The 22,122-nt window shown below is 42.2% G+C and overlaps 1 protein-coding gene across 1 annotated transcript; it reads right to left on the bottom strand.

Annotated features, from left to right (window-relative positions):
* Positions 1-3,869: 3,869 nt before the first annotated feature.
* LOC149298627 (WD repeat-containing protein 74-like) lies at positions 3,870-20,181 on the bottom strand. Its single transcript, XM_089487377.1, has 11 exons — positions 20,127-20,181; positions 19,724-19,830; positions 18,469-18,590; positions 18,320-18,383; positions 13,222-13,365; positions 12,880-12,981; positions 11,054-11,154; positions 10,441-10,496; positions 9,135-9,277; positions 4,146-4,202; positions 3,870-4,052 (listed from the first exon to the last, which is right to left on the bottom strand). The coding sequence occupies exons 1-11, from the start codon at positions 20,179-20,181 to the stop codon at positions 3,870-3,872; spliced, it is 1,134 nt and encodes a 377-aa protein (XP_089343503.1).
* Between the last annotated feature and the right edge of the window lie 1,941 nt (positions 20,182-22,122).

Below are 22,122 nucleotides of genomic sequence, written 5' to 3'. Positions count from 1 at the left end.
ATTTTTTTACTCAGATGTAAAAGTAAAAGTTGAAAAACTGAATTGCTCATTTTCCAAATGTAGCCCTTTTGCCCCCAAACAATCTGACAAACCCATGCATGTGGGCAATGTTCCATCTAATTTTTCTTAGTTGGCGTGCGCAGAAAATTTATCTTGTGCAAAAATTTTCACAGAGCAGAAATTTTGGGCGCACAATATCCGTGCCGCATAAAGTTTCAATAAAATTATAATTTTTTTCTTTTTTTGGGAAAAACTGTCGTGCGCACAATTTTTGGAAGTGTACGCTCTCTAAAAAAGCTATGTGCTAGCTTAGAGGGAACACTGCATGTGGGGTAACGCTGCAGTCGGGAGATGTTGCTGAACACATATTGGGGTATTGTGTGATAGCGACGTATACCAGGAGCTGTAAATTCACACCTGAAGTACAAAGTGTGTGGGGAAAAAACACCAAAAACAATTACTATCACAAACTTTGAAAAGGGCTGGTGGTAGGATTAGTGCATGGAAAGAGTTAAACTATCAGCATCTGAAATACCCTGGGGTATCTAGTTTTCCAAAATACCGTATTTGCTCGATTATAAGACGACCCTGATTATAAGACGACCCCCAAATCTGAAAATTAATTTAGGAAAAAAAAGAAAAAGTCTGAATATAACACGACCCTACAGGAAAAAAGTTTTACCAGTAAATGTTAATTCATGTAAACTATTTTTTTAATAAAAGCTATGATTGAGAAAAATATTTTGGTTTTATTTCCTTCTATTTTCCAACCTGCACCCCCAGTTATGCACATCTGCCCCAGAAATGCCTTATACCCCCTATATGTCACTGTGCCCCATGATATGCCTTTTAACCCTATATGCCACTGTGCCCCCATGATATGCCTTTTGACCCCCTATGTGCCACTCTGCCTCCAGAAATGCCTTATACCCCTATATGTCACTCTGGCATTAAGGGGGTTAAAAAGGCATATTATGGGGCAGAGTGGCATATAGGGAAGGTTTAAGGCATTTCAAGAGGCAGAGTGGCGTATAGAGAGTTAAAAAGGCATTTCTGGAGGCAGTGGCATTAAGGGGGTTACACTCTGCCTCCAGAAATGCCTTATGCCCCACATTTAACACTCCCCCGCCCCCCCCCAAACTTACCGGTCATTCTGACTCCCCAGTCATGCAGCCGGGGCAGCGTGTAGATGTTTACGCGATTCTGACACCCGGGGAATGGGTGCGATGGACGCAGACAACTCCCGCTGCTAGCCACACCTCCTTCCAGGTGCAGCGTAAGTTGTCTACGCGAATTGCGTAGACATCTACACACTGCCCCGGCTACACACCGGGGACTCAGAAGCACCGGTAAGTGGGGCGGGGGGGACAGGAGGATCCAGGTCCCCTGCAGCTGCGGGGGATCTGGATCTTAGTCGTCTCATAGTCAGACCTATTTGAGGTCTGATTATAAGATGACCACGATTATAAGACAACGGGAAAAAAAAGTCTTATAATCGAGCAAATACAGTATATGGTTTGATGGGGTAAATTTAATTTGCCAGCTTCAAAGATGGCCCAAATTCCACATGGATGCAGAATTACCAGATTCAGAGAAAAATATATGGTGTCTGAAGAAAGCCCTTGTCCTGAAAAAAACAATATATAACTTGTGTCTGTACACTAAATGGGTGAAGAGAAAATTACAGCTAAACACAAACCCCGCAGAAACGATAAAACAGCCATTGTCACGAAGGGTACAAAAAATAAAATCAGCCTTTGTCACGAAGGGGTTAACTTGAAACTTTGACATATAGTCCTTCTGCCACCATGCCCTATTTGGGAGATCTTTGAAGCCAGTCAGTTCAATTTACCTCATCAAATCATATTTTTTTTAAACTAGACACCACAGCTTATTTCCAATGGCTGTATTTTAACCCTTTCCATGCTAATTTTACCACCAGCCTTTGTAAAAAATTGTGGTAGTACCGTATTTGCTCGACCCGGATAAGACGACCCCCCCCAAAATTTGAATATTAATTTAGAAAAGATAAATACACATGTAAACTTTTTTCATATTTAATAAAAAAATATCATTGAGAAAAAAGAATTTATTTTCTTTTTATTGCCACTCTACCCCCAGACATGCCTTATACCCCCCTATTTGCCACCCTGCCTCCCTGAAATGCACGCAGACACACATCACGCAAATGTTCACTGGCTGCCCCCACTAGACACCAGGGAGTCTGAAGCACAGGGGTCAAGTGTGGGGATGCATTGGTAAGTCTGGGGGGTAGAGTGGCATATAGGGGGGGTATAAGGCATTTCAGGGCAGAGTGGCAGAGTGGCAAATAAGGGGGTATAAGGCATATCTGGGAGGCAGCGTGGCATATAGGGGCATAAGGCATATCAGGGTGCAGGGCGGCAAACATGGGGGCAGAGTGGCAAATCTGGGAGGCAAATAAAAGGAAATAAAACCTAAAAAGTTATTAAATATGAAAAATAGTTTACATGTAAATTAATATTTACTAGTAAAACTTTTTCCAATAGAGTAGTCTTAAATTCAGGCTATTTTCTAAATTAATATTTAAATTTTGGGGGGTCATCTTATAATCAAGCAAATACAGTACACACAAAAGTTCTGTAGAAGATGATAGTTGTGCTTTTTGCTTGGGGAATAAACAAGTGTGATACCAAGGGGGCAGAAATGCAGTTATCATGTGTACCTACATTGGACAATGGCATAACCCCTTTGTGACAATGGCTGATTATTTTTTTTATACCCTTCATGACAATGGCTATTTTAACATTTCTGCGGTGCTCATGTTTAGCTGTAATTTTCTTCTTTCCCATTTACTGCACCCACACAAGTTATATATTGGGGTTTTTTTCAGGACAAGAAGGGATTTCTTTAGATGTCATTATTTTGTATCATATCATTTACTATATAAAAAAAAAAAAAGTATAAAATATCTTTTACTCATTTAAAAAAAAAAAATTATGAAAAAACCTGCTAAATAGATTGTATTTGTCCTGAGTTTAGGAATACCCATTGGTTTTATGCTTTTTTTCTGCACGTTATGGGGCAATACGTAAAAGTTATTTTGCTTTTTCAAAACCATTTTTTCCACATCTGACAATTCTGTCCGTGTGCTATTTTGGGTATCTGAAGCCGACTAATGCAATTTACCCCATTAAACCATTTATTTTTGAAGACTAGACACCCCAGGGTATCTGAAATCCACTGCCCATGTCCTATTTGGTACATCTTTGAGCCTGTCCAATTCAATATGCCTCATAAAACCATGTACTTCTGAAAACTAGACCCCCGAGGGTATTTCAAATGCTGGTATTTTAACTCTTTCAATGCACCCATTTTACCTTTGTCATAGATCTCTTTCTACAGCCGCTTAAATCCATGACAATCCCGGCAAGTCAATGGTCGCTAAGTGAATGTGTTTGCGTGACGTGGCCAGACCGTCAATTGTCGCCAAGAGGTTACGTTCAGTTAGTACAGCCTGTGCACATTTTTGTGTCATCTGTATCCTATATAAACAAAGTAGGCACTAGATGATTGGATCCATTTATTATATAGCTACTATAATAATCTACTGTTTTATGCGATAAGCTGAACCATGTGTCTGAATTTATAACAAAACATGGAACCCCATCTTTTGCACACAATGTAATATTCAAGTTACTTCTGCAGGCTGTTCATTGTACATAACCCCCTAGATCATGTCTGGGTAAATAGATTGTAGACGTTCCAATGTAGAGGGTCCAAAATGGTTAAGGTTTTCACAATGTCCCTCAGCTACATGGAGAAAACTTTGCTTTGTCCTCATGCTGGTCATTCACTTGCACATGTACTAATATAGAAGGTAGCACAAATCAATCACTAATCTTCTTTTTCTTCTTTTTAGACACCAATACTGTTGGACTACCCTGTCCATTAGTTTCACTTGTTACAAGTTGCCTTTTGTTGTAAATTTTCTCCACCACAGTCTCCATGGCATCCCAGAACTCATCAGTCTCTTCTTTCATTTCATTTACGATTGGACTAACATCTTCTTCCTGTGTGGTTATGTGAACATTCAAATACCTTATTATGGTCTTGCTCAACAAATACACACAATACCCAGTATAAGCAAGGTACCCCCCCCTTACCTCCCACTCGTCACATGATGTCAGCAGCAGGCAGTTTAACCTTGACTTCAGATAAACCTGGGTGAAGCAACAGGATAATAGTGACTAATGTAATGACTTAGTCTTTCATTTTGAAATTAAATTTTAAATTACACTTAATTTTCTTTATAAAACACCAGCCAATTTTGAAGAGTTACTGGGAGAGTGAGAACTGACAACACACAAAATTGACAACATTAGCTATTGTTACGATTGCTACTGGAGAAGAGGGCACTACTACAAGCTTACAATCTAGTTAATTTCCTCCTAGATAATTATCTTTTATTTACATAGCGCCAAACAATTTACGCGTTGCTTAATACAATACATAAATTCAAGGGGTATGAAAAGACGAGAATTGACAAACTAAGACAAACAGATACAGATCTTGAGGGAATGGGGTGACAAACATAAGGCACAGAGAAAAGGGTGAGAGGTAGTGTGGTGGTTGTATCAGTGACAAGGAAGTTCTAGCAGCTAAGATGGTATGCTTCTCTGAAGAAGTGAGTTTTGAGATGTTTCTTGAATGTTGGGAGGGAGGGTGAATGCTGAAGGTTCGGTGGAAGTAGATTTGGGGCAGCCCAAGTGAAATCTTGTCGACGGAAAAAGGAAGACGTGAAAAGTGAGGAGGAGAGCCTTAGCCCATGGGAAGAATGTAAGGATAGAGTAGGAGAGTATTTGCTTACGAGGGCAGAAATGTATGGAGGAGCAATGTTATGGAGGGCCTTATATGTTAGTACCAGGATTTTAAATTTAATTCTAAAGGTAATAGGGAGCCAGTGGAGGATTTCACAGAGTTGGGAAGCAGAAGAGGAGTGGCGTGCAAGGAAGATGAGCCTAGCAGCAGCATTTAGGACAGACTGCAGAGGAGAAAGTCGCGCCAGAGTGGAATGCCAACCAAAAGAGTGTTGCAGTAGGAGTTTTTGTGGCTTCTTGATTGAGGAATGGGCAGATGCGATTTTATTTTTTTTTTTTTTTTTTTTTTTTTTTTAGGTGCAAGCGGCAAGATCTGGCAAGGGACTGAATGTGAGGAATGAAGGAGAGGTTTGAGTCAAGGCTGACCCTAATGTATCAGGCCTGGTTAGTAGGAGAGATAGTCGTGTTGTTAATGAATTCAGGTAGCAGAGCGGAGATGGAAGGAGGGAAGATGAGTTCAGTTTTAGTTTTTTTATTACCAAGCAGTTATTAATACAGGACATGAGAGATGGAGAGAGATCAGGAGAAAACTGGCAGATTTGGGTATCATGGGTATCATCTGCATATGATTATACTGGAGACCAAATAAGTTGAACCAAGAAGAAGGTGGTGATCAACAGTATCAAAAGCAGCAGAGATCCAATAGTATTGGAATGGATAAGTGACCTTTTGCTTTGGCAGAGAGCAAGTCATTGGAGACTTTTGTTAGAGCTGTTTCAGCAGAGTGAAGGGGTTTGAACCCAGACTGTAGAGGCCCAAGGAGGGAAGTAGAGGAGAGGAAGTTAGTAAGGTACACAATCCATTTAAGCAGCTTAGAGGTAAAAGGAAGCAGAGAGATAGGGCAGTAGTTATCCAGACAGATGGGATCTAAGGGAGGATTTTTTTTTAGAATGGGTGTGATTAGCGCATGCTTGAAGGCTGTTAGTACAGTTCCAGATGATAGAGAAAGATTAAATAGGTGGGTAAGTGATGGACAGAGACTGTGAGGTGTGATGGGGTCAAGGGGACAGGTTCTTTGGTGAGAGGAAGAAAGAAGAGTGGCTATCTTCTTCAGATGTAGGGGAAAAGGCAGTTAGTATGGGATGAGTGGAAAGAGTGGTGGTGGGTGGTGTAGGAGGGGGTTGCAAAGAAGAGAGGTCTAATAGTTTCGATTTTGTCTTTGAAGTGGGTAGCAAGATCTTGGGCAGCGAGAGGTTTGTGGTGTGGGTATGGAGGGACAAAGAAGGGAGTTAAAGATAGAATAAAAGGTGTCGCGGGTTGGAAGAAAGGGAGGATGAGAGTATAGAAATAGTCATTTTGTTTTGTTAGGGGTACCAGACACTGTGGATTGGATAATTCTTACATATCAAAAATCTATTTGTAAACATTTAGGACATAAACTGTTTTATTTGAGGGTACCAAGCAACACTGAGCGAGAGTATAAAGAATTTTCACATTGACTACCTTTTCAGCTGACATAGAATTGTCCATGGCTGATTACAGGTTAGGACAAATATTACAAAATAATTAAAGTCTGAACCCGACTTGTTTACGCTCATTGAAAAACGTATTAACGTACTGGAAACTGCACAAAAAAAATATACAAAAATAGGGGAGCACATAACCTAAAAAGGCATAAAAATTCAGTCTCCCAGGTTGCTGCTCAATATTAATGACCAATAAGTACACAAAAAAGCAAGGATTCAGTGCATGCCCAGCTAATACCATACAAAAAACTCCTAAGGCATAAATATTGGGGATTCCCACGAGCATGCCAAATCCACATGGTACCCATGGTGCTTCAAACAAGTGTTGCCAGCCACAGGTTCTGTATCATTTAGTTTACCTAACATTTGCAACAATGCACATTATGTACTTACAACCAAGTTTTTTTTTTTAGCCTAAAAGGTCTCATCACGGTATAGCAGCAGTAAAATTGGAGGTAAGACCAAAATGCCTGTAAAATTGCCTCCAGGGGGTGACACTGGTAATGAATCAGTTTTATTTAACAGTGTATTTTATGTTAAAGCCATTACTGAGCTCGATTGAAAACAATGTGAGGATGTATTGAACCCTTACTTGGCTCCACCTCGTGTTACTCAGTTACCCAAGTCTGTATTATAGAGATGTCAAAACTGCATAATGAATTACATCCCTGAACAAAATTCACCTCATATTTGTACTCCTCTTAGGGCTGCCAAAAAAAAGATCCACCATAGGGAGGATAATATTAAAAGTAGCAAACCCTTACGAAAAATCACTGCAGTTTTTCTGAAGTAATGCTGCAGTTTTTTGGACCTGGGGGACAGGTTGGAAAATACAAGGAAATAAAAACAAAAATTTTTTTTTTCTCAATCATAGCTTTTATTTCAAAAAAATAGTTTACATGAATTAACATTTACTGGTAAAACTTTTTTCCTTTAGGGTGGTCTTATATTCAGGCTTTTTCTTTTTAATATTCAGATTTTGGGGGGTCGTCTTATAATCGAGCAAATACGGTATATGTGTATAGTTTAGTGTGACTAATGGATCCATCTTCCCTGTATACCAGTGACAGCCACTTCTTCCCTTACGTAAAAATTACTGCAGTTTTTCTGAAGTAATAATGCAGTTTTTTGGACATGAAAAAACTGCAATACTGCACATTTACTGCACTTTTACTGCATTTGTACTTCACTGTACTGCAGTTTTACTGCACTTTTTTTTTTATATTGCAAACCTACAGTTGTACTTCAATGTACTGCAGCTTTATTGCATTTGTACTTCCGTACAAAAATAACTGCCGTAAAACTGCAGTACAGTTAAGTACAAATGCAGTAAAACTGCAGTAAATGTGCAGTATTGCAGTTTTTTCATGTCCAAAAAAACTGCATTATTACTTCAGAAAAACTGCAGTAATTTTTACGTAAGGGAAGAAGCGGCTGTCACTGGTATACAGGGAAGATGGATCCATTAGTCACACTAAACTATACACATATACCGTATTTGCTCGATTATAAGACGACCCCCCAAAATCTGAATATTAAAAAGAAAAAGCCTGAATATAAGACGACCCTAAAGGAAAAAAGTTTTACCAGTAAATGTTAATTCATGTAAACTATTTTTTTGAAATAAAAGCTATGATTGAGAAAAAAAATTTTTTTGTTTTTATTTCCTTGTATTTTCCAACCTGTCCCCCAGTTACACACATCTGCCCCCAGGCTTGCCACACCACTATGGCACTGTGGCCCATGATATGCCGTTTAACCCTCTATATGCCACTGTGCCCCATGGTATGCCTTTTGACCCCCTATGTGCCACTCTGCCTCCAGAAATGCCTTATACCCCTAATATCCCATTCTGGCATTTAGGGGGTTAAAATGCATATTATGGGGCAGAGTGGCATATAGGGAGGTATAAGGCATTCCAGGAGGCAGAGTGGCATTAAGGGAGATAAAAGGCATTGTATAGAGCACTCTGCCTCCAGAAATGCCTTATACCCCTATATGCCACTCTGGCATTTAGGGGGTTAAAAGGCATATTATGGGGCAGAGTGGCATATAGGGAGGTATAAGGCATTTCAGGAGGCAGAGTGCCCTATGAAATGCCCCCTTAACGCCACTCTGCCTCCTGAAATGCCTTATACCACCCTATATGCCACTCTGCCCCATAATATCCCTTTTAACCCCCTAAGTGCCAGAGTGGCATATAGGGGTATAAGGCATTCCAGAAATGCCCTATGCCCCCATTTAACACACACACGCACACACACACACACTTACCGGTGCTTCCAATTTCCTGCTGTATTGCCGGGGCAGCGGGTTGACGTCTCCTTCTGCTGCAGCCGGAAGGAGGTGGAGTTGGCAGCGGGGGTTTGTCTGCGTCCGTCGCGCATACCTTCCCCGGCTGTCAGAGATCAGAGTTCCCCGCACCGGTGCGGGGAACTCTGATCTCTGACAGTCGGGGAAGGTATGCGCAACGGACGCAGACAACCCCCGCTGCTAGCCACACCTAAGTGTGTGTGTGGGGGGGTGTTAAATGGGGGGGGGGGGGAGACAGGAGGATCCAGGTCCCCTGCAGCAGCGGTAAGTGTGTGTGTGGGGGGGTGTTAAATGGGGGGGGGGGGAGACAGGAGGATCCAGGTCCCCTGCAGCAGTGCGGGGGATCTGGATCTTAGTCTCATAATCAGACCTCTATTTGAGGTCTGATTAGAAGACGACCCCGATTATTTGCTCTGAAAACCTCGTCTTATAATCAAGCAAATACGGTACATATACACACATATATACATATACACACATACATAATGTTTCATACCTTGTGCAAAAGTTCCTTCTCATTTATGTGATGAATCCGCAGGAACCTGTCTAAACCACAAGAGGCCACTAGGGACATTGACTTGTGACACTGGATGGAGCGTATGGAGCCTGCACACCCTTTCAGAGAGTGAAGGAGGCGACCTGAAAAGAAAAGGAGAATAAAGATGAGAATTAGGGCTGCAACTAACGATTATTTTAATAATCGATTAGTTGGCCGATTATTTTTTCGATTAATCGATTAATCTGATAAAAAAAAACAATATGCAAATTTTTTGTTTATTTAAAATAATTTAATGAACTGGATGTTAAAAAAACAACTTAAAATTTACATTAACATTCTTATTTTGTTATGATGTAATAAAAAAACAATATTTTCAAAGTACAAAAACCCAAACACAATATTTATGAAACAAAATAACCCCAAACATTCTGAAAAGAGGTGGACTATTACTGTTCAAGAAACTTTGCACCCGGCACTTTGCACCCAGCACTTTGCCCCACCCCCGGCACTTTGCACCCGGCACTCTGCACTTTGCCCCAGCCCTGGCACTTTGCACCCAGCCTTGGCACTTTGCACTTTGCACCCAGCCCTGGCACTTTGCACCCAGCCCTGGCACTTTGCACCCAGCCCTGGCACTTTGCCCCTGCACCCAGTCTCCAACTCTGCCCTGCACCCAGCCCTGCCCCCACATTCTGCCCTGCCCCCACACTCACACCCTGCACCCACACTCACACTCTGCCCTGCACCCAGTCTCCAACTCTGCCCTGCACCCACACTCACACCCTGCCCTGCATCCCCACCCCCACTCTGCCCTGCACTCAGTCTCCTACCCTGGCCTGCCCCCCCACCCCCACTCTGCCCTGCATCCCCTGAAACCCCACCCCCACCCCCGCGAACCGCTCTGTGCGAACGGAGCCACTCGCACAGCGCGAACCGCTCTGTGCGAACGGAGCCACTCGCACAGAGCGAACGGAGCCACTCGCACAGAGCGAACGGAGCCACTCGCACAGAGCGAACCGCTCTGTGCGAACGGAGCCACTTGCACAGAGCGAACCGCTCTGTGCGAACGGAGCCACACGCAACTAAAAGAAGGCGCGTGTAGCGGAAGCGGGGAACGCTCGCGGTGGTAAGTAAAAGGAGCCGAGTGCTCCAACAACGAATCGATCACTCGATTAATCGATAACGGAAATCGTCGACAACGATTTCCGTTATCGATTATTATCGATTTTATCGATTCGTTGTTTCAGCCCTAATGAGAATCCACGCAGGGTACAAGAACGGAGTGAATGCAAACAGTTGCTACCTTTCCGCAGGTCGATCACTCCAATGTTACCATGAGAATTTCCAACCAAAACAGACCTATCGATAAAAGACAGACAGTCAGTAAGGGACTCCACCAGTAGTGGTGGTCTACATTTTGATCCTTGGTCATCTGAGCAATCCAATCAGAAAGTATCTATATTTCTTGTAGTTACCGACCACTAGTTGTGGTGACATAACAAGTATTGTTAATGTTTTTGCCAGTTGAACTCTTCCCGTAACACGTGTCTTTTGATATGTCAATGAGGGCACACCTACAGTGATTCAATATGCCTGTTGTATGCAAAATCTTAGTTGAGTCTCTCTCTGCCCACCATCCTGCATGGATGGAGCAATCTGCGTTGTGCTGGGTTTTATTGGGCCTTTTGGTTGCAGGTTAGTCTTGGAAAGTGTTCCATTGTTTTTTGTGCTGTCACTCTATTGTAAGTTACTGTGTTTTTGTCGCTTATTAAATATCTGTTAATGTAGATAAACCTTTGTGTTATATTTTAATATTTGGTTTAACACCACACTAGTTAAAAACAAAAAACAAAAAAAACAAACCAGGAGAATGAAAGACTATTGTTTGCAGTACTATTATTGCGATCCTCTCTCACCTGCCATCTGAAGTGATGCTCAGCGCAGTCAAAGGCTCTTCTCCATACAGTACCTCAAAAACTGGTCTCCTCTGAGAACTGTTGGGGTCATAGATTCTAACCTACAGGATGGGAAGGCCAATAACAGTTAAATCATATGCACTTAAAATTATTTTCTTTTCCCTTGTAAATTCATGGAGGGATTTGTAAAAAATCCATACATTAACACGATTTCCCTGCTCTTAGCTTGGTGGAGATCTGTTCAGTACTGACTACTTGCCATTGAACAAGCACGGTATACTCACAATCCGCTAACTCCAGAGTTGGCCTGTGTAAGCAAAGTGTTCTTTCCTGCCCCCGCTGCTAACCCAATAGACAACTTAAAAGGTACTTTAACATGCATTCTTTCTATGCGAGTCTGCAGCTTAATGTCTAAACAGCCCCACTATAGAAGAATACACATTAAACCAATGGATCTGACCGGAGGAAAGCATGCCCAGACAGGGAGATGTGTTTGCCAACCTATCTCCTGCAAGGCATTTAGCTGAGGGGTGGGGAAAGAGGCAAATACAAACAGGGGGATTCTGCAGAATCGGCCCATGCATTTGCAAAAGGGACAACACTAAAACCTAAAGGGACGACACAAGTGATGCACCGAAATATCAGTGGCCCGAAACATATTGGGCTGGGCGGAGGGACGGGAAAGGGGAAATTGCTGCTTAAGTGAGTCTCTTGTTATGCCCAGGGGAAACAGGAACCCAGCGGAGTCACGTGAATTTAAGTCACATAACCCTGCTTCGTTCCTGCTGCCCCTGGCGGTACAAGAGAACTTGTTCGGACAGAGTGCGAGCGACGCAGGGGGAAGCAGCAGCCCCTGCAAAAGTCTGCAAGCGGCACAAGGAAATCTGCAGTTTAGGTAGCGGGGCGGGGGGGGGGTGTATGAACGAGTGAGCGAATGAATAAGTATCTGAATTAGCAAATTAATATCCGTGAATGAGTGTATGAATGAGTGAATAAATGATAGAGTGGATGTGTAAGAGTACTGGCTGCTTGTGCATGATAGAGCAGTGTGATTCCTATTAAATACCGTATTGGCCCGAATATAGGCCCCACTCCCCCCCCCCCACACACTAAGTCTTTAAAGTGGGGGTGCGGCCTATATTCGGGGCCTAGCGCAGGAATGCACAATTCGTATCGCCCGACGCCCGGGACATGCAGTTCCGGGCGCCGGGCAGGCAGCAGGGTTAGGATACAGATCCCCCGCAGTGTTGCAGGGGACCTGTATCCTACTCTCCGATATGCTCAGACAGCCTCCCCTGCCGGCACTTTCCACGGGGGGAGTCCCAGCAAGGGAGATTGTAAAGCACATCGCCCAGACGTGCCGGCAGCGGAGGTTGTTTATGCTCGCATCGCCGCAGCCGGTGAACGTCTGAGTGATGTACGTTAATCTTCCTACGGCGGAAGTGCCGACACCGGAAGTTGCTTAGATGTCCCCCGCCGGCCCCGCAAGACCCTTTTAGGGTGCGGCCTATATTCGAGCCAATACGATGATTGCTAACAGCAATGACACTCCTATCATGCCCAGGCATACACAGATTCCAGCATGTGATTTGTTAGCAATTATATAAAATATTTCATACACAGTGTCTTTTTTTATAGGGGAGGGGGGAATCATTTTCGGTTTTGGCCAAGTGCATCCTAAATTTTAGGTTTTGGTCCAGAATTTATTTCAGTGCATCCCTAGATGACACAACTATCATATGCATTTAATGTGAATACAACCGTTGTGAATGTGAATAATTTCCATGTTACTACAATGAAGAAAGTGAAGGATGGCCCAAACCTACCTGGCGGTAACTTGTGCAGCTGACAATTTTATCTGTTTCTGGTATGAATTCCAGATCTCTGATCCAGATTGGTACTCGCAAGTCCAACCAATCATTTCTCACCTGAATAAGAGTGACTTGGCATCAGCAACAATCAAGGAGGACAACATATACAAATGAGCCGTTATGACTGAAGATTTTAAATGTTTTCTATGGTTATATGATTATAATAACCTTTTTATAAAAAAAAGCTGTGTCCAAAAATAAAGTTGACTTAGGGGACCATGCCTGGCATTACAAACACCACCATTAGATGCATATTTCCATTGATGCTTCATATAGCTTTAAAACTGAACAACTCACATTCTTAGCCCTGAAGATTGGCTCCTCTGGTCTCTGCAGATCCCATATTTTTAAGTCATTCTCTTTTCCACCAGTCCCCACTTTAACACGTTGAGTGTCACATTGGCACATCTTCTGAACTCCAGCACCAACCTGAACTTCCAGCTTAAAAAAAAAAAAATATATTAAATAAATAAATAAATTATATATATATATATATATATATATATATACACACACATTATTACACACACACATACATATTGTGAGTGTAAACCCCAGGGAGATGCTTTGTATGGCATTTGGGTACAGGTGCTATCCAGATCGTAAATATGGGTCCCTGGGTTGGAGCAATTGGAGAGCAGGGTGGGCCAATGCTCCGTTTCCACATTTTGTGGAAATTCCATGCCGGGCAAGAAGTCCGCAGGATCTGGTCCAGGATTCCTATGGGGCCAGCATCAGGCACAGGTGCTGGGCATTAAAAACCCCTGGAGTCTGATACTCAGAGAGACTGTTGGGGGAAGAGGAAGTTTCCCTGAGCTCCCAGGGCAAGGAGAGGCCCTGAACGAGAAGACCATCCCTGAGCCAAGTGAGGCAATACCTGTCTGGACCTGTGTGTGCTGTCTGGGGGAGGTTTTCCAGAGCCTGGCATAGCTGGGTCTGGCTGGGAGGTCAAGTTAGTGGGTGATTAGGCTGGTCAGTCTGGACCACCATAGTTCAGTTAGAGAGGGCTCCAATTGGGAGCTAGGTTTTCTTTTTATGATTTGGTTTTGGGGTTTGAGCGATTAAAAATAAATTTGCTACAAACTGGTGTTTCTGACTCCGATTGCCCTAGAGGACTGTGCTTAAGACCCCTAACTGTGACGTTTATGGCCCTCGTGCTACAGGGGTTGTCACAATATATACACAATCGCACACATGAAATCATTATTTTTTCCCTAATACCTTTTATGTTCTGATTTTAGGTCACTTTTATGTCTACTTAGTGGAGATGGTCTTCGGGAGTTTCCTATCCTATTACTAAAAAGAAAACCTTGAAGGCAAAATTATGCAATTTAAGAAATTAATATGTGCGTGCGGCCATAGGAACAGCAATGAAAGGCAATTCTCAGGAAAGTGAGCTTCCTTAATATCCAAGAACACAACAGAGCTATAACAAGGCATCAGGCTAAGGGAGGTAACAGCAGCAAACTCTGTATGTTGTGTCCAGGAAGCTCTTGAGATGAGTTCTTTAAGTCCTTTAACCCCTTTGTGACTAATAGCCTATCAGGTGCATCATAACCCCAAACATCAGGTCACCATGGCAACTAGAAAAGACTTCCTGCCTCCAAGGGTTTTGCGGGACAAGGGGCTAAAAGCTGGCCATGGCTACCATTGCAAATCCAGTATCCTACACTTACCTGCTGAGGCACAGTGAAAAGGGTGCTGTGAGGTGCCCGGCAGCGTCACAACATGCATTACGTGACCCCACTGAGCTCCTCACCCTTCACCGCTCCCCTGGAAGGAAAGTGTAGGGTGCTTGATTCACAATGACAGTGTGTGTGCTACAAGTATAGTGCTTGAATTAGTATGTATAGTGTTAGAGCGTAAATATTCTATACACTGATCAGCTATAACATTATGACCACTCGCCTCATGTTATGTCGTTTCCACTGTGAGTGTGAGCTGGAGAACTTAGAGAACAGTAAGAATGATTCCCTTGGTCCCAATGTTATTTTTTAAATGTTTTTGTAGGGGACACTAAGGGATTTATTAAGATTATATTTTGAAGTTAGTGAGGTGGGAATTGGAAAACGTTAAAACAAAGAAGATTATATAGGAATATAGTGGTTTCAAAATCAGAGCAAGTTAATATATAACTTAGGCATTTTGTTCCCATTTACATCAGCTGTGTATAATTTTGATAACAATAAAACAGAATATATATTTTTTTTTATAAATGTAAAAAAAAAAAAGCCCTTGAAACAATGATTGAAGAAAGGCATTGCAAACACACAAAAACTTAAGGACTAGGGCTTTCTTTCACTACACTAAATCCCAGATTTATAAAGAATACCTCACACATTTTTTGGAGGAGGATAAAAAAAACCCACACCCTTATACAAGTTGGAAGCTGCCCTTGGCCTGACCAAGGACCTACCTCAGTTACAGCTGTCCTCTATATGCAGTGCAACTAGAGAATACTTCCATAGTCTAATGCACCAGCTGGGGAGATCAGAGATCTCCATTGTAACAGGCCCTTTGTACAGGGAGATCAGATCACCCAATAGAATCATCTGTACGCCTACCCTTTGCACCTGTAATACTTTGGGATTGGTGGGCAGAGAAGGTGGTTTGTAGAGTGTTTTCATGCCTACTGGAATAGGTACTGGCCTATTGGAAATGTTAACAATTTAGCATTTCTCATTCTTTTGAGTTTTAAGAGCAATACAACATAGGGAAAAACTATTTGACAGCCAATAAGAACCATTTGGACCACCTAGCCCAGTTAAACATACGACAGCTTTATGCCTGCCCCATGCATACTTAAACTCCTTCACTGTTACCCTTTTGGTAAAGTTAAACGTCCTTACATTACATCTAAGGCTGCAACTAACCATTATTTTTTTAGATTAATTGGATAAAAAAAATGTAAATGTTTTCATGTATTTGAAATCATTTAATGAACAAACTGGGTGTTAAAAACAAACATCAGAATAAAAAAAAAATAAATTAAAATTTACATTAACGTGTCATTGTACTCTGTACACACAACACTTATCTCAATGGCATTTCTCTAATTGCCTTATTTTACTGACAAATAATAAAAGCTAGATTTAAAAAGGAACAAGAACACAAACACAATATTTCTCAAACTAGGTTTTAATATTTAAAGCTTTACAAGTAAATAGTCACATGTAAACTATTTTTCATATTTAATAAAAACTATGATTGACAAAAATTAATTTCCTGCTTTTATTTCCCAACCTGCCCCCAGATATGCCTTATACCCCCCTATAAGCCGCTCTGCGCTCCAGATATGCCCAATGCTCCAGACTCCCGTGGCGTCTAGTGGGGGCAGCTGGTGAACGTATGCGAGATGCGCGTAGACAACCTCCGCTGCTGCTGCCCACCACTTTCGCTGGAGCTATGACTGAGCACCGGAAGGTCACACTGGCGCGCCATAATAGAAGCCCCGGCGGAAGTGCGGGCAGCAGTGGAGGATGTCTGTGCGCAGACGTTCACCGGCTGCCAGAAAGGAGGATCCAGGTCTCCTGCAGCCGGTGATCGTCTGCGTGATGCGCTCAGACATCCTCCACTGCTGCTGGCCAGTACTTCCGCAGGGGCTTCTATGATGGAGCACCGGAAAGTCATGTCACACCGGTACTCAATGATAAAAGCCCAAGGGGAAGCGACTTTCACTGGCTGCCAAAGAGGAGGATTCAGGTCCCCTGCAGCTCCACGGGGATCTGGATCTTAATCTTATAGTCCGAACTCTATTTGAGGTGCGTTTATAAGACGAGGAGTATTCTCCACAGCGTTTGCTCTGAAAAAACCCTCATCTTGAATCGATTTTATCGAATATAACTTATCAATAATGAAAATCATTGACAATTTTCATTATCGATTTTAACAATTAGTTGTTGCAGTCCTAATTACATCTAAGACTCTGACCCTCTAGTTCTTAATTTAGATAATGACCTTGCTCTACATTTCGCCTTCTTTGCAATAAGCGTCTCGCCTGTATTTTTTTTTTTTTTTTAAACGTCTTTTGTTTAAATGTTTCTATCACATCTCCCCTCTTTCTTGTTTCCGTCAAGCTATAAAGATTGAGCTCCCTCTGCCCTCATCGGAACTCTGTCAATATCCCTCTGGGAAGAAATATTATGAATACTAAAAGCCCCTCTGGGTCTTTGTAGATTCCAAGCATCTCTCTTATAACAAGAGGGGCAACTTCTGATGATATGATAAAGGAGATCCCTTTAAATATTTAAAATCTTGTCATTCCTCCTCCTTTTCACACTGCTCAGCAACAGAAAGACTGTGAGAGACTGTGGCACCGCTGTACTTGGCACGATAGGGGCAACTTGCTGCGTCAACACTTCAGGTATTTATATCTCTTGCAGTACTTGTTTTGAGTGTGGTTACATTATTCTATAGCGCTGTTGATAGTGGGCAGATCAGGCTGTTAATAGCCCAGAACATATTACTTCCTTGATGTTAAGTGCTGGGGCTAAGAAGATCGATATAAAGATGTACCGTATTTTTCGCTCCATAAGACGCAGTTTTTTTCCTCCCAAAGTAGGATGAAAAATCAGCCGCGTCTTATGGAGCGAAGATGCAGGCAGGGAGGGAGGGGGGGGGGGCAACGATATACCGTATTTATCGGCGTATAACACGCACTTTTTTAACTAAAATCCGGAGCTTAAACACTACCTGCGTGTTATACGCCGATAAATCCGGGGGTCGCAACTGAGGCAGGCGGCGGTGGCGGCGGCCGCCAGCAGAGGAGTCCTGGATTTCTGCCAGTCAGGGGGGCCCAAGGGGTGCCGAGCGGTTACTGAAGACAACCGCTCGGCAACTCTCGGGCCCCCCTGTCTGACAGATATACAGGAATCCTTTGCTGGCGGCGGCCGCCACCGCCACCGCCACCGCCGCCTGCCTCAGCGCTTCAACTCCTGTGTTGGAAGCGTTTGTCTCGGGTGCCGGCGCTTTACGCTGGGCGCCGGCATATGACGTCAGACGCCGGCGCTCAGCAGTGAAGCGCCGGCACCCGAGACAAACGCCTCACGCTTCCAACACAGGAGTTTAAGGTAAGTGACCGGGGCGGGGGGGGGGGGGAGATCCTGAGAAGGGGGGGTTAGGGAGTTAGAGGGGAGATCCTGAGAAGGGGGGTTAGGGAGGGAGGTCTTACTGTGTGTGTCTTACTGTGTTTGTGTGTGTGTGTGTGTCTTACTGTGTGTGTGTGTGTCTTACTGTGTGTGTCTTACTGTGATCATAGCTTATTCAGTTATTGTAATAAATATTTTAGCCCATTTTTTAGCTCAAAATATTTTTTCCTTTTTTTTCTCCTCTAAAATCTAGGTGCGTCTTATCAGCAGGTGCGTCTTATAGAGCGAAAAATACGGTATATACTTACATTCTCAGAGGCTCCTTCCCTCCAAACTTTGAGAAGTCCAGACTCCACACAAGTTATAATAGCACTAAAAATATAATGTAAGAAACATAATTAAACTCCAGACTATCACATAGTAGGTTTTTATAATTTCCTGGATCTTCTGCACTTACTTGTTTAGGACCCCTAGACCACAGAATGACCCTTCCCCTCCTCTGAAATCATGACATTCTGTAAATTTAGATTTTTCAACACTGTACACCTTGACAATTCCATCTCTGCACCCAATGAGTACCTAAGTAAAGGACAAACAAGCAGTTTTTGGAACCCCTACGGTATTTCAATATCATTTAACATGATACATGAACAGGAGAAATGAAAAAAGGCTACGCAAGACAGCAAAGACGGAAAAGATCTGACCACACACTCACAACTGCCCTGAAGGGCAAATACAAACATTGTATCAACACATACAGCGAACTACTTGCCCACCTAAAGCATCGAACTCAATTTGCTTTATGGGAGCAAATGCCTCGATTTTGAAAACGGGTAAGATTATCTCCTCCAAATGTGAGACTATTTTTGAAACTAAACAACCGACACAAACTGAAACAAGCTGACCACTTGCAGTCCCACTGACACACAGTCATACTGACCACAATGACACAAACATAAAGACAACCCTTAGCCAAACGGATGTACCCAGACATACAGTATATATACAATGTATTCCTATCCAAACCATAGGAGCTGAAACGTGCACATTACTCTCAGCCACACTAACACATACTAATACATAGATGCTCCTTGTGATCAGCTTAGCCTGCAGGCACCTGGACCACAGCCTAGTAATTCTAGCACCTAGCGCAAGCTGACACATAGCAGACTGATGATTACTTGGGACCGAGGTATTACAGCATGCCTGTACTTACTCCACAGGTGGCACTGGTACCACAGGCATTTGGATGTCCACAGGCCACCATGCCAGTGGTTGCCCCTTTAAAACATATTGGTTTGTGTGTGTCTAAGGAAAGAGACTACCCAGTTATAATTTTGAATAAAATATATATATATATATATATATATATATATATATATATTTACTCACAGAGTCCATTGCACACCATTCCAAATATTCCAAGCCCGGTGCTAGTAACCAGCAGTTTCCATATAAAACACTTTCAAAAAGATGGTCTTTAAATTGACAATTTCATTTTATTCAAAGTCAAGTCGACGTTTCAGTCATTACTGACTTTCATCAGGACATGTGTCAGGATGTCCTGATGAAAGTCAGTAATGACTGAAACGTCGACTTGACTTTGAATAAAATGAAATTGTCAATTTAAAGACCTGGAGTGCTGACCATCTTTTTGAAAGTGTTTTATATATATATATATATACACACACACACACAAAGATTTATCTCACCTCAGATTCCTGAGTATCACCCCAGCACATAACACTTATTTCTTGCTCACGGTTGAGGGATGATACATCTGTACAATTAGTTGCTTGCTTCTTCACCAGATTTATCCCTGAATGATTCACATTGAATAATAGAAATATAAATGGCGTTTGGTATTAAAGAAAGCCTCTTAACCACGCTACTTGTTATACTTATAGCATAATTGACATGTCTTCATTACTAAATTAAAAATTATTTTTCAAGATTAACGTTTGTTATCGAAGGTCTACCTCATAGAGTTAAACACACATCACATATACACTGAAAACATCTGCGCTCAATAAGCACATATAAAATGCTACACTTAATGAAGTCTCATCATTTAAAAAACAAGACGCAATAGCTTCAGGCATGTATCAAAATCACCTTTCAATATCCCAGTCTCGGTACCGACCCACACGTGGCTCCGTAAACACGCCATCTTTCCAGACAAGGGTTGCGGAAAGATAAACTTCCGGTCCAGCACTTCCTTAAGCCTGCTTAGATCGCTGGGTAGTGTAGTCCAAAGAAAGGAGGCTGTTGTTAGAAACCTTATTTCACAACATTTTGCTTTTAATGAAATCGGACGGGACGACACTCTACTTGCAGATTACAAAAAAAGAGCTGCAGAGATATTGTTATATAAAACCACCAGCCGTGTAACGATCAATGAAGGACGGTTTTATTTTGTGTTTTGTAGTGTGATTGGGGACAGGGTCTTTTATGGTTTTTATCTATGATATCTATTTCTGTAACTGAGTAAACGCATTTAAAAAGAATAACTCGAATGCAATTTAATTTATAAACATATTTTCTGTATACATAGATTATTTTGACCTTAAGGGCAGCACTTACACATTCTGGGGTCCTAAAAAATAAAAGTTACAGGAGAAAGGAAGGACAAAGCGCTCAGGGAAGGAGTGTGGTTACAGCAGGGAGTATTAGTTATGATGCAACTGAATGAAAACCATATGCATATGATATCTGGGAGTCCTGTTAACCCCTCGATGATAATTGATATGCCAAGCACATCAGGTAAATGCATGCAGTTTGTGACAATTGATGTGCCTAGAAAGCGATCAACAAACTTTCTTTGCTCAGACGTTGTTGCGGCAATATCTGGATATAGGCATTCAGCAACACCAAAAAAAATGGAGCGATCACATTTGCCATATTGAATATTAGGGGTACCCCTCTACAGTAACGAGCTTAAGAAGAAATCAACGATCGCATCCTAAGTTCAGGCGGTGTTCATAAAATGACACAAGATTGAAGCGTTCAGCAACACACACACAAAACATGACTTATAGGGCATTGTAGGGGGGTGGCAGAATCTGTCCTGGTGTGTGTGTGTTTGGGAATCGGTGTGGCAGAGCCTGTCCTGGTGTGGGTGTTGGTGTGGCAGAGCCTGTCCTGGTGTGGGTGTTCGGGTGTAGGCGTGGCAGAGCCTGTCCTGGTGTGTGTTTCCTGGTACTTTACTTACTGTAGGAATAAATAGAACTATTTCATTTTTATTTATCCAGAGGTAAAACGCCATCCTGAATTTGTAGTCACTTCAGAGGACAAAACTTTCAAGGTCCAGAAATCAGTGGAAGCAAAAGGTTTTGTGTTATTTACTCTATTTTAATCTGCATATTTTATCAAAAAGGATCAATGGTGCTAAATTGTGACTTCAGACGTCCCGTGTATGATGACTTTTTTTTTGTGTACTGATTACTCCAAATCCCATCACATAAGATTCTATCTTGTATTATATGCTGATCACCGATGTCATCTTTATCCAATACACATTGATGCCGAGTGTCACCCCAACTTGTATAGTGCATAAACGGACTTGCTACCCTGTAGAGATGGTATGGCCAATTTCAGCATGAGAGGGGTTAATTCGATTGTATAGGCATATGGTGCCAAAAGGTCTTATCAGATAAATTTGTCTTTTGAAGCTGGGACTCCAACCACTATGTCTAGTTTCAAATGTAAACTGACCAAATATTCCACGGTATGCCTATATCCCCCCATAGATAGTGGATTCTTTGATATGCTAAGTGACCGCTAGCAGTCAGGAAAACCATTTCTTACAATGTCATATCCAACACATACAATAATAACCCAAATATTCATAATCAAACCTACTTTTGTGCATATCAAGAACGGGGAAAGCGCACCCTACAAAAAGAATGCAAATATGGTGCAACTTAAGTGGTTTGGAAGTCCTTGATATTCAGTCATAAGTAGCAAGTGTGACATATCTATGGACTTCATAATTTACAAGAAATTCATAAATGCATGAATTATTGCTGGGGCGGGAACAGGAGGGAAAATGAGTTATTTTGACTGATATGTTTCCACGACACAAGGAGGAGGTCATTTATGGTTCCTATAG

Source organism: Sceloporus occidentalis, unplaced genomic scaffold (genome assembly GCF_023333645.1).
Source record: "Sceloporus occidentalis isolate IW3139 unplaced genomic scaffold, rSceOcc1.0.p SCAF_32, whole genome shotgun sequence".
Taxonomy (NCBI): Eukaryota; Metazoa; Chordata; class Lepidosauria; order Squamata; family Phrynosomatidae; genus Sceloporus; species Sceloporus occidentalis.
Note: the sequence above shows the minus strand (reverse complement) of the source record. Positions and strands in the feature narration are given on the sequence as shown.